This window comes from Pteropus medius, unplaced genomic scaffold (assembly GCF_902729225.1).
Source record: "Pteropus medius unplaced genomic scaffold, Ma_sr-lr_union100, whole genome shotgun sequence".
NCBI classification, from domain to species: domain Eukaryota; kingdom Metazoa; phylum Chordata; class Mammalia; order Chiroptera; family Pteropodidae; genus Pteropus; species Pteropus medius.
Genome location: NW_024355990.1, coordinates 9,344,548 through 9,357,644, shown reverse-complemented (window position 1 = coordinate 9,357,644; position 13,097 = coordinate 9,344,548). Strand labels below are relative to the sequence as shown.

General features: G+C 33.6%; 1 protein-coding gene across 1 annotated transcript in view; it reads right to left on the bottom strand.

The window, feature by feature from the left end:
- Window positions 1-13,097, bottom strand: part of LOC120599956 (ABC-type organic anion transporter ABCA8-like) — a 58,754-nt gene that overhangs the window by 17,281 nt on the left and 28,376 nt on the right. Inside the window, exons 18-23 of the mRNA XM_039859111.1 lie at window positions 10,270-10,389; window positions 7,922-8,120; window positions 6,532-6,698; window positions 3,724-3,857; window positions 3,042-3,179; window positions 729-833 (exon numbers count right to left, since the gene is read on the bottom strand). Of these exons, the coding sequence (XP_039715045.1) occupies window positions 729-833; window positions 3,042-3,179; window positions 3,724-3,857; window positions 6,532-6,698; window positions 7,922-8,120; window positions 10,270-10,389 (863 nt within the window). The remainder of the gene's footprint in view (window positions 1-728; window positions 834-3,041; window positions 3,180-3,723; window positions 3,858-6,531; window positions 6,699-7,921; window positions 8,121-10,269; window positions 10,390-13,097) is intronic.

The following is a 13,097-nucleotide window of genomic DNA, read 5'->3' as shown; positions in this document are numbered from 1 at the left end:
CAATACCAGTTTTTTGTTACATATATATGTATTGTGAACATTTTTCTCCCAGCCCACAGCTTTTTATTTTCTTATTGATGTTTTACAAAGAGCAAACGGTTTCAACTTTGATGAAGTTCAAAATGTCATTTTCTTTTATGGTTTATGCTTCTGTCTCACCTATGAAATATTTGCCTACCACAAGATTTGATTCACTTCAAAATAATTTTGTGTATGGTGTGAAGTGAGTGCTAAGAACATTTTTTTCATAACAATATCAAGTTTCCATACAATTTGCTGAGAGGATTAACCCCATTTGAATTCCTTGGGTAGTTTTATTGCAAATAAATTGATGATATGTATGTAGGTTTATATCTGAAATGTCTATTCCACTTTATATATCTATATGATTATCCTTAATTAATACAACACATTCTTAGTTACTATAACTTTGTAATAAACCTTGAAGTCAGGAGCATAAATGTTCCAACTTTGTTTTTCTTCTTCAGTTATTTTGCCTATTTTAAGATATTTGCATATCCATGTGAATTTTAGAATTATTCTCTCTCATCTATCTATAATTTATATTTCTATTTATACTTCTTTTTTATTTTTATAGCTTAGGATTTATGTCTGAATTGGCTGCTCAATTAAACATATATAAATAGCCTCTTTAAAAATTCGGTAATTATATTACCTTCAGCATGTAATCATTCAAAGTAATAAAATTTGCAGTTACTCATTGTTACCTTAGAATCATCAATGCTGCTCATAGCAATATAAGGAGCACAACTGGATGCCAGAATCAACCAGGACATGACAGGGAACAGGAATTGAAATGGGTTATTTTGTTCCTTTTGAAAAAGCAAAGAATACAATGAGCTGAATGAATGAATTTAAAATTCATTTTCTGGAATACATTTAAGAAAATATAAAACAGATTATATATAATCCTGCTTTAGGTCTCTTTTGAGGTTTTCAAACTCTTTCATTATCCATTCAGTTTTGAAGCTTGACTTTTAGCTTGATACTCAAATTTATGGATAAGGAAAGTGATTCAAAGAAGGTAAGTAAATTTATAATATTACAGAGTTTGAAAGTAATGAGTAAGATTTTTTTCATTTTCTTACTTTATGATTCTAAAATTTATTCTGATGCTAAATAAGAAATAATAATAATTCACAGTTGAAACATTCAATTTCTTAACTGATCTTTATAATCACTTCAAATGTAATAGCTTGACACAGAAACCATATGAGATATTTTATGGGCATAGTGACAATAAATTATCTTTTTAGGTATTCCATGAGACCGGATAAATATTGGTTGAGGTTTCAAAAGTAGAGATGAATTACTAGAAGGGGAAGTAAAACCTCCAAGGAAAACCTTTGCCCTTGGTTGTACATATTGTTGCTCCTTTTTATAGCCATCTTTAAGGATAGAAGATTCACGAACCCTCTCGAATGCAGTCCCTATGTAACTTTCATGGTTCACATATTGTGGTTTGATAAAGCACATTACCGAAAAAAAAAATTAGAACCAGAGCCTGATTGTCTTCAGCCTGCTCATTAGAGAAACACTTGCTAAACACAGAAAGACAAGATTTAAGTTTATAGTCGGAATCTTTCCAGAACACCTTGCGTGCTGGGTGGGTTTAGTACTCAGTGGCAAATCCATTGACTTTGGGTAGGACAGAAGCAAGGTCTGAAATTACAAAAAAACTCTTACTTGAGCAATGAGTAGGTAAATTCGAATGGAGTATACAAAGAGTCGCTGGAGATGTTAGTTAAAGTTGAGATGTTGGGCACATAAATGTAAGGTCAGCTGAGCTGGTTGGTGTCATCAAACTCCCCCTAGCTAAACAGGATGTTTTTGCAGATGAAATCCTAAGGCAATTTGCTCTATTATTGTATCCTCCCTCAGAACCCAGAAAATCAAAAAAGCTTTTACAGTCTTCTAGGAGGTTAATTAAATAAACCATAGTGTGTGTGTGTGTGTGTGTGTGTGTGTGTGTGTGTATTGTGTGTGTGTGTACACACATATATATATATTCTAAAATTAATTAATACTTGATGGATGACTAAAGCTTTTTGCTTTAATGATTAAGTTTCTTAAACATCCCACTGAAAGGAATTTTTATTTACTGAGCACATGGTGAGGTATGTTGTGAGAGGTTACCCTAGATCTTACTGGAACATATGAAAATAATGATGGATGCATGGTCCATTTTATATACACATGGGTAGATGTTTATTAGCAATATATAGAATTATAAAACCTTATGGGTAGGTGGGATATAGATGATTTCCAGGCCTCTGACATTCATTTATATATTTAACAAATAAGTTATTCAGTGCTTATGATGTTCCAGTCCCTATCCTATGTAGAAGGTATTATGTAGTGTTAAAGATTCATGGTCCCTATGCTTAAAGAACTAAGAGGAAGAAATATATTTAGGAAATAAGCAAAAAGAAAAAATTACAAACTCTGATAGATATTCTGGTTTCCAAACTTAAAGGGCCATAGACAGTCCAATCATCTGGGCCTTTTTTCAGAAATACGTTGTTTTTGTTTTGTTTTGTTTTGCCTTGTGTCTAAAAAAAGCTGGTTTGGTAGGTCTATGATAGGCTCTAGGAATTAATATTTTTTGACAAGGAACTGGAGTAATTCTCATTTAACCAGTTGCAATTCTTTCCTGAACTTTGCCCTACATATTTTTCTTTTGTAGCATTTACAAAAGTAATAATAAGGCTTCTATTTCTCTCTCTCTTTCTGTTCTTTCCTTCGCCATTTTATTATTTTTGTGCTAGTTACAGTTCTGTATGATTTCACTTCCGTTTCCTCATATTCTCTTTGAAAACGTATTTTGTTAGTTTTATTTCACATTAAAAAAAACTGAAGTTCTGAAAAGTATGTTGTTTTCTTAAAGCAAGAGAGCTACAATGAACCCAAATGCTAATTTATCACACAGTGGTTGACTCAATAAGAATAAAAGTCCAGCACTTAAAAGGGTGATCTGGGAGATTCCTGATGGGAAAGAATTCATAAAAGTATAGACGTACCTCAATAAAAGTACTCCTGTCAGTTTGGATATGTGCTGATGGTTTAACCATTCCAAGTAGCCCATTGCTAACAATATCCATGAGAACGGGGAAGCAATTCAGCCTTTTGGTATTGCATGCTAATGAAAAGCTGTAACTCTAAAACATAAAAAACAAGGTTATAAATTCTCAGAGAGCTTCATTTTTTTTTTTTTCTAAAGAGGTCAAAATTCAATGTTTTACTTAAAAAGTCATGTTTTAAAAATCATGTCAAATAATTAAAACAAACACTGTGTAAGTAAACGCATGATTGGCTGTATCTGATTTTCAGGACACAAGTTGTCTGGCTTAAGGTTGGAATCAAATAGTATTATTATTATTGTTTAAGAACAAAACAGAAGTTTCAGAATATATGTATTAGAAAACCCTTGAGAAGAAATATGAATTCTTGGGACTTAAATATGCACTTGGATTGTACGAGGATTGTCTAGTATTTTTATTTTGCTGATACATACAGTTTGTGTTGGTAGATAGTGATTGATATATGAATTATTTATCATACTAATGACTACAATTCACTAAGTAATAAATGAAAGCAGTATATATTTTTCATTTTGTTTCCTAAATTGGAAACCTGAGTATATTGATGATATATTAGCTTTCTATACCTTTAGGAAAAATGACTAAATAGAGACCAGCATACCTTTTCATGACCAGACACAATGATGGCTCCGTTATATGATGGATCATCTAGGCCATTTCTAGTTCCTGATATATCCACTTCCAAAGCTATGTTCTGATGCTCCACAGAATGTATAAAGTCATCAATGCTTGTTCCTAAATTGTAGTTAAATGTATTATGTGTCACAAAACTCAGAAAATCAATGTCAAGTTGTGCAGTGAAATTAAAATTAACATCCCTATGGACACTTACTGTAATATGGACACTCACTGTAATATGGACTGTGAGGGTATTTTCCCACATGATAACATGCATGCCACTGTGAATTAAAAATCTGCTTACTTCTCATGGAATTTACTTTATAATATGTTTATTTGCTTATGATTACTGCCATATGGTGCATTTGGAACACATTTTTCCCCCTAGAATCTTTTGATGAGTGACCATACCAATAAGGTTTTAATGACGCAGATAATCTCTAATTAACTACCAAATTTGCTAAATCTCACTTCACTACTGCTAGATTATTAATTGATCTTCAAAATGTTTCTTGATACAGGAAGACAATCTGTTAAATGGCTATGTGAAGAGCTCCATGGACTTTCTCCCCAGAAAAACAATCATAACTAGTAAAAAATTACTAAAAGCCCAACAAGTTAAAATTTTTTGATTGTCTTGAGGGCATATAGAAAATGAAAAAAACCCCTCCATTTATTTAAGAGAATATACCTAATCTGTGTAAGTACATTGAGAAACTGTGGAAAATACCTATACTTTCACTGCCCCCGCTTCCTTGATTAGCATAACAGAAGCTCCACTGTGAAATGTGCAGAGCCAAGACCTCAGAGCCAAGCCCAGGTTACAGTATCTTCCTGGGAGGAATTGGGGCAAGGATGATTTTTGGTCTCTTGTCCCTAGATTAGAGCTTCTACCCTATGAGTAGAAGATGAATGGAAGACGAGAACTCCAGACCACTGGGCCACTCTTGCCTGGTAACAAGATTCTGCAACATGAAGGTGAAAGCAGTAAGAAAGATTGGTGGCCTGCCCTTCCCAGGAAGATAACGGGTATCTATTGAAAATGCTTCTCTTCTTCACACTACACACAAAAATGAACTGAAAATGATCATAGACCCAACTGTAAGAACTCAAAGTATAAAATCCTGAGAAGAAAATAGAGGAACAAGCCTTTGCGAGCTCAGGTTAGGCAATGCCTACTTAAAAATATCATCAAAAGCACAGGGAAGGAAAAAAATAAGTCAGAATTCATAAAAATGAAAACATTATGCTGAAAAAAGACACCAATAGCAAAATGAAAAGACAATCTACAGGATGAGTTAAATACCAGCAACACATTTACAGTTGATTCTTATTATTCACAGTGGTTATATATTCACGTCTATACAATCACTATAATGTCACCATAGATATTGAATCGATAAACTGAACCATTGTTCCCAGGGGAAACACAGAGTTAGGTTTCCTGTGAGCCTCTGGTTACAACAATTTTTCACCAATTGATACGTTGTTTTATTTTCTGTGTGCTTCTGCATATATATTGTTGCTTCATTAACACTGATCTCACAGCCAACAGCACTGTAACTCATGTCCGATTGAAGCTGATCTAACACACATATTTTCTCCGCATGTCACAGCCTTCTTGAGCTTAGAAATAGCATTTCAGCAATGTATTTGGGGGCCACTTTAAACAGCAAAATTGCCAAGGAAAAGCACAACAGTGTGAAAAATGCAGCACTAAACAGATTACAGAGAGGATATTGGTTTGCAGTATGAGATATTTGTTAACAGTATTAGCTGGAAATGTGTGTATCAGGTGACACAAAATTTTCACATCTCTGAGCATATCTGTGAATGATGAAAGTGCCATGAGTATTGGTTTGGAAGCTACAAATAAATTTTAGAGAGTGGACAAATTTGTAAATACATAATCTGTGAATAATGAGAATCTATTGTATCTGAGAATAGAGACTTGTATATAGACTATATAAGAAACACTTATAACTCAATTAAAAAATATAACCCATTTTTAAAAGTGGGAATAAAAGACATTTCTCTAAAAAAGATATACAACTGGTCAATAAGCACATGAAATAAATGCTCAACATCATTAGCCATTAGAAAAATGCAGATTAAACCACAAGATACTACTGTGTATAGCAGCATTGATTATAATAACCAATTACTGAAAAAAAAACAAATTTCCATTTTCTGATGACTAATAAAATGTGCTATATCCACAAACAGAATATTATTCAACAATTTAAACATTAAAGTACTGACACATGCTACAACATAGATGAACCTTTAAAACATCATGCTAAGTGAAAGAAGTCAGTCACAAAAAATCAAATATTGTATGAATCTACTTATATTAAACACCCAGAGTAGCAAATCCATAGAAGTAGAAAGTAAATTTGTGATTGATCAGAGCTGGGGCAGAGAGAATGAGAATGACTACTAATGAGTATGGAATTTGTTTTTGAGATGAAAATATTTTAAAATGAATTGTAGTGAGGATTACACAATTCTGTAAATATACCAAAAATCATTAAATTCTACACTTTAAATGAATAAATCATATGGCTTATGAATTATATCTCAAGCTGTTAAAAATGTTTTGGGGGTACAAACTCTTCCATTTTGCAAACTGCCACCAGATAATTTATTCTCCTTGGCAAATATTTTTCTAATTCCTGCTCCATTTGGGGCTTGTATTCATCATCCCCAAGCTTCATAAATTGTACTGAACACATGCTGAAGAAGTCAAAAGCTCATTTACCTGGAAATGAGGTATTGACCACGTTATTACCTGTTTTATTGATGATTAATAATTGAGTGAGAGGATCGCATGGCTGCTGTCCAGGAGCAAGGAAGTATAATTGAGGAGAAAGTTCCCACGTGTAACTGCTTTGGTATATTTTCAAGATGATATACTCCAAAAGCACAGGGCAAAATCCAATTCCTAGAATCAATAGCCTGCACAGAATAAAATTGTCAACGTGAAGGCATAGTCATTTCCTATCCTTTTAAAACCATCTGAGCAGGTTATAATGTAATAAGATCAAGAGATCATGAAAATTAAACATATAGCTCTCGGACTCATTTCTTGAGTATTTTGTCCTACCTCTAAATTAGAGATGATAAAAGTCCACATTTATCCTTCTATCCATTTCTCCTGTTGCTCTCTGTCCATTAGCCACCATTTCATGGGATAGATCTTTTAACTCAGTGCCCAGATTCTGCCTCTCTCCTGAGATTCCAATGTGATGCTCCCCTTTTCTGCTGGTTAATTCATCAACACTTTATACTCAATTATTTTTTATGTCCGATCCTCTTCATAGAGTTCCTATTTCTCTTAGTGACTGCATGATAGTCTCCAGTCTCAATGTTTCAATTATTTTCTACTCTTTATTTTCCATTTGAAATAAGTTGCTTTATTTTACTTTGAAACCTTTCTCCATTCTTGATTTCTAACTTTATGATATTACACCTTGTCGTAATTCATGCTAATCTTGTTACAGATTCTCAATGGATTCTCATTATTTATTTAGCGAGTGTTTATTGAGATCCTATTATGTGCCAAGCATCCCATGTCTTTGATGCTTCATTGGCCTCCTCACAGACAAGGTGTTAATTGACAGCTAAAGTACTATGGACACCAGGGTGCTCCTGTGAGGTGATATGAGCCCTAGGAGCAGGGGTAGTGCCCATTACGCAGACAGGAATTATGGAGAGTGAGCTACCATCACTTAAGAGGCCTGAAGGGAAATCATGACATCTACGTAAGAGCAAGTAGGATTCAATGGGAGAGTCAGGACTTCTGGAAAAGAGTCGGTAGCATAACTATATAGCATCTAAAATAAGGCATTGGCATATGGATACTGGAAAAAAAGGTCCACATCCCAATGTTTTTGTCACTTACCATAAGAGAAACACTGAAAGACAGAGAATGTTAGAGGAAAACTTACATGACTAACTTTTCCCCTAAAACTGGCTCTGAAATGATATAAATTCCACTTGCTAGTCTACTAATAGGAACTACTAGGACCATGAGCGAGACTGAGAATTATACTTCATCTAGTTGTGCAGATGCAGAAATTTATTTTTATTTTTTGTTTGGCTTCTCGTTTTTAGACCTTATATATAGATTTTTTTAAAATACATTGACCGCACAAAACCTATGGCATTCTGATACTTACAGTGATAAAAGAGCTTTTCTTTCATGCTTTAACTTTAATAAGCGAACCCTTGCAATTGTGCAGATTTGCTGTCTCCACAGAGCCATACCGCCTATTATGTCTGTAGTCTCATTAAGTGAAGAGAGAATTTGTTCCATCTCAACAAGCCTTTCTGTGTCCGCAGCTCTTTCTGCTTGTACTTCTCCCAACATGGCAATATCTGCAAAACACAAAATAAACAGTTCTTAAAATGCCACTTCAGACGTACTTTATTGAGCTTACTATAGGAGTTTGTTTTACCAAGGATGTTATGGATAGTCTTCTGCACAACTTGTAGGTATTATGTAGTATTCTTGGCTATTGCCAGGAACAAGAAAAACAGATGAAAGATTCATTTCTTGTGTAAAAGGACTAGAAAGAAGGCCTTAGATACTTTGGATACAGACGATATGTTGAAGAGGTTAAAATAAATATGCCAGATAATCACAGCACCTAGGTGTGACTTAGAAACTTAGTAAAGGAAACAATTATCTTAGGTGTTCACCTAGAGAAACAAGCTACAAATTGACATGCTACAAACTGGGAGTTAACTGTAAATTGTTGCTACTGGAGGGATTTCAAACCTATCCACACTGTTTGAGGGTGCATTCATTTGTATATTCCCTGCAATGTCTAGGTATCCAGGATGCTGCTTATTGTATGATGCTAGAATAAGCCTGGTATTAAGCCGCAAAGATCACACACTCATAAAGACACACGCTCAATCATGGACGTAAAAACACATCATTTCAGTTATGAGTAAAGATGTAAGGATCTTAAACAAGATAGCGGTCAACAGTATATTAGAAGAATAATTCAGGTATTTCTGCTTCAGTTAGTTGCAAGAGACTGTCGCCCTTCTTACCAAGAGAATAAATAACAGCTCTTTTCCATCCATTGGATAGATTAGGGCACCCAAAAGGCTATAGAAAGAATAACAGAGATTCAAAGTAGATGGAATAAAAACTTACCTAACTTATGGGAGGAAAAGACAAAATTAGACACATCTAGAATCATAGTTGGGAGATTTTACTATCCCTTACTTGTAATTGATAGAAAAAACCAAATCAGTAAGGCTATAGAATATTTGAACAACACTATCACGTAACTTGACTAAATTGATATTTATACAACTCTTTACACAACTGAAGTTCTTTAAATATATATTCTACATGTATATACTTCTGCAAACATACACACATATATTCATTTATATGAATGTATATATAAATGTTTTTAAGCGGACAAGAAATATTCACCAAAATAGACAAAATGTTGGTTCAACAAGTTTCAATGAAATGAAAAGATTTTAAGTCATAGGTTGTGCTTTATGACTACATTAAAAGTTTTAATGTCAGTAACAATAACATTTAGAAAATCCACTAGTATTTTTATACTGACCAGCATATTTGTAAATTATTGAGTATGACAATGTCTCATCAAATAGGGCATATCATCAATGATGTAAAAATTATTTAAAATAACCAAATAGAAATTTTAGATTTGAAAAGTACAACTGAGAAAAAAATCACTGAAAAATAAAAGCTCAACATATTTCATCTGGTAGAAGAGATGATTAGCAAATATGAAAAAGATAAATTGAGATTATTAAGTCTAAGAAACAGAAAGGAAAAAGAATGAAGAAAAATTAAGTCTCAGAAAATTGTGAGACACTACCAAGCATACTAACATATATTACAACATGTGATAATAGGAGTTCCAGAAGGATCGCATAGAGGAAGGGACAGAAAGCATAGTTGAAGAAATAATGACTAAAATCTTTCCCAAATTCGATGAAAAGCTCTAATTTTTACATATAGGGAGCTCAACAAACTCCAAGCAGGATAAACATAAAGAGGTCCACACCTGAAGACATCATAGTCAAACTCTCAAAGCCAAAAACAGAAAGAGAGAATCTTGAAAGTAGCAGGAGAAAAATAACTCATCATACGAAGAAATTTTCAATAAGATTTGGGGCTGATTTCTCATAGAAACCATGGAGACCAGCAGGCAGTGAGATGACATCTTCGAAGTGCTTGAAGAGAGAGATTTAGAATAAGTGTTTTGTCTAAGACTGCTCCTGGAAAATGGGGTAAGATGAGGGCTATGAGCCTTGGATAGAAGAAAATGGGCCACCTTTAATATCAAAGCAATATTGGCAGTAGTGGTAACAAATGTGACAGGGATGCATTTCACCTTTATAGATGCTTGTCTTACTCATGGACCCCCACATTGTGTAATCACATATTTGGAATGGTGTCTTCTTGAAGTATTTACTGCACTACGGGTTGCAAATATTTTACATGATAATTTTTATGCATTTTATTTACCTGGTTCTTCAATAGTTGATTTTCCTTCCAGTTTGAGGAACACCTCATTCAAAGTTGTCATGGAAACACCATAATTCTCAATGCCAAGGCCAGGACAGCGATCAAGATCCTCATAAAGTTCTAAAGAACACAGATATAGTAGCAAATCAAAACAACAAAAATCACAAGTGAACCAAGGACAACTTTTGAAACTAAAAAGAGCAGATATGTGAATTATACTTGCAATATGTCAAACATTTAAAAAACTAACATTACATGATAAGTAACATTCTTTAACTATATGATTTTTTATTTTATATTGTGTCACAGCCCATACACTAACTTCTTTTGATCAAATATTAATTTATATTTATACAAAGATTTTATTTTAGTTTTTTTCTGACTTACTTTTACATTTTAATTAATAGTAGAACTTCAGAATTTTTCAACTCTAAGCCTAATTAATTGAGAAGTCTTTTCCAGAGAACAGATACAAATGGGAGCTTTTTGTGTTTTAACCAACAAAAGGGATAGAACTAAATTTTTGAGAATTAGATGGAATGTGCAGAATCTTCTTCAGTTCAGAAAATATCTGTCAAAGGAAGTATATAGGATATAAATCATTTCAAATTTTCTGCTTTCGACTATGGAAGAAAAAATTCACAAGATCTCATAGCCAGAGAACGAGAAATTGATTCCGAATTTTCTTGGAACAGTAGGAAATTGTGAATTGTGTCCATTCATTCTTTAGTTTATGCACAATAACATTTTTTCATCTGTCATTGTTCTCAAAACAAAGAGCGATGACCCTGCCTACATAGGTTTGAATTATAATTGTTAATCGAGTGGAATTGAATAAAAACCTAATTTTAAATCCTAGTATGATTATAGAAGTCCTGAGGCTTCAGCTTGGAGCTTCTCCCTGAGAAAAAGGATAAGTTCAAAGCTTTCTGTCTTGATTACAGTACTGTAGACAGAAAAGTAGGGAAATAACATAGCAACTGCTAATGAGTATTTTGTGTCATTCTTCTGTTTCTCTAAAATTATACGAACCTCTTCTAAATTACAACTATTATTGAAATACATTAATTAGGATTCGATTAACACTTTGCCTGCTGGTTCTCAGGAATACTTGTGGTGTCACCATAAAATATATATTTGAATGACTTTGTGGGGTAATATATGCGTCTTTGTTACCCACACAGAAGGTGAGGTTAATGGTTTCAACCACTCAGTGCAGATTCTCTGAGTGATAAACACAACTAGTAAAGTCTTTTTTAATTAAACTATTTGGGGATAATTTTAAATTTGCATGAAGCTGTAAAAAATAATACAGAGGGATCTAAGGATCTACACCTTTTACTCAGTTTCTCCAATGATAACATCTTAAGAAGCCACAGTACAATATCACAACCAGGCACTGATAGTAATACAATCAAGATAGAGAATATTTGCATCACCATGACAATCACCATTTATAGCCACGCCCATATCTCTCCTGACTCATCCTCGCCTAACCCATGGCAACTATTAATGTTCTCTATGTTTATAATTTCGTTATTTCAAGAATGCTATATAAATTGACTCATACAGAGTGTAACATTTTAGAATTGCCTTTTTCCACTGAGCCTAGTTCTCTGAACACTCAGCCAGGTTGTTGCGTATACCAGTGTATATATATATACCATACGGCAGTAGCCTCTTGCTTTTCATTGTCGAATGGTATTGCACATTACAGGTGTACCACAATATATTTAATCATTCACTCATTAATGGGCATCTGGGTTGTTTCAGTTTTTGTTTATTCCAAATAAAGCTGCTGTGAACATTTACGTACAGGTTTTTGTGTGAACATGTTTTTATATATCTAGGATAAATGCCCAGTAGTGCGATTACTTGGTTGCATAGTAGCTACAGGTTTACAGTTTTAAGGAAATTGCAAACTTTTCCAGAGTAGCTATGCCAGTTTATATTCCCACTAGCAATGCATGAGTGATAAATTTTCTCCACCTCCTAACCAGAATTTGATATTATCACTATTTAAAAAACATTTTAGCCATTCTGATAAGTGTTAGCGATGTCTCATAGTGGTTTTAATTTGCATTTCCCTAATGGCACATGATATTTGAAAATCTTTTCATGTGCTTGTCTGTCATCTATATATCTTCTTCAGTGAAATGTCTCTTTATATCCTTTCCCCAATTTCCAGTTGCATTGTTTGTTTTTCACAGTTGAGTTTTCAGAGTTCTTTATATATTCTGGATACTATGCCTTTATGAGAAACATTGGAAAATACTTTCTGCCTGTCTGTAGCTTGCTTTTTATCCTCTTATCAGGACCTTTCATAAAGCAAAAGTTTCTAATTTAGATGAAGTACAATTTTTCCTTTTATGGATTATGATTTTGGTGTCAAGTATAAGGTCTCTTTGCCTAATTATATGTTCTAGGAGATATAGATTTTACCCAATTTATTTTCAAAAAATGTTTATAGTTTTACATTGTGTACTTAAGTCCAGGATTTATATCGAGCGAATTTCTGTATAAGATATAAGATTTAGGTAGAGGTTCATTTTTTTTTTTTTTGCCTATGAATGTACTTGCTCCAGCACCATTTGTTGAAAAGGCACTGAATGGTTTTTTTACCTTTGTCAAAACAGTTAGGCATACTGATTTGGAACTGCATGGGTGGGTCTGTGTCTAGCTTCTCTATACTGTTCAATCTATGTGCCTGTTACTCTGCCAACACCACACAATCTTGATGATTATAGGTTACATCGTTCACTGCCCTAGCTCACCACAGAGAGACCTAACAAAAACTGTAGCTGCCTGCTTCTCCCTGGGGAGCAAAA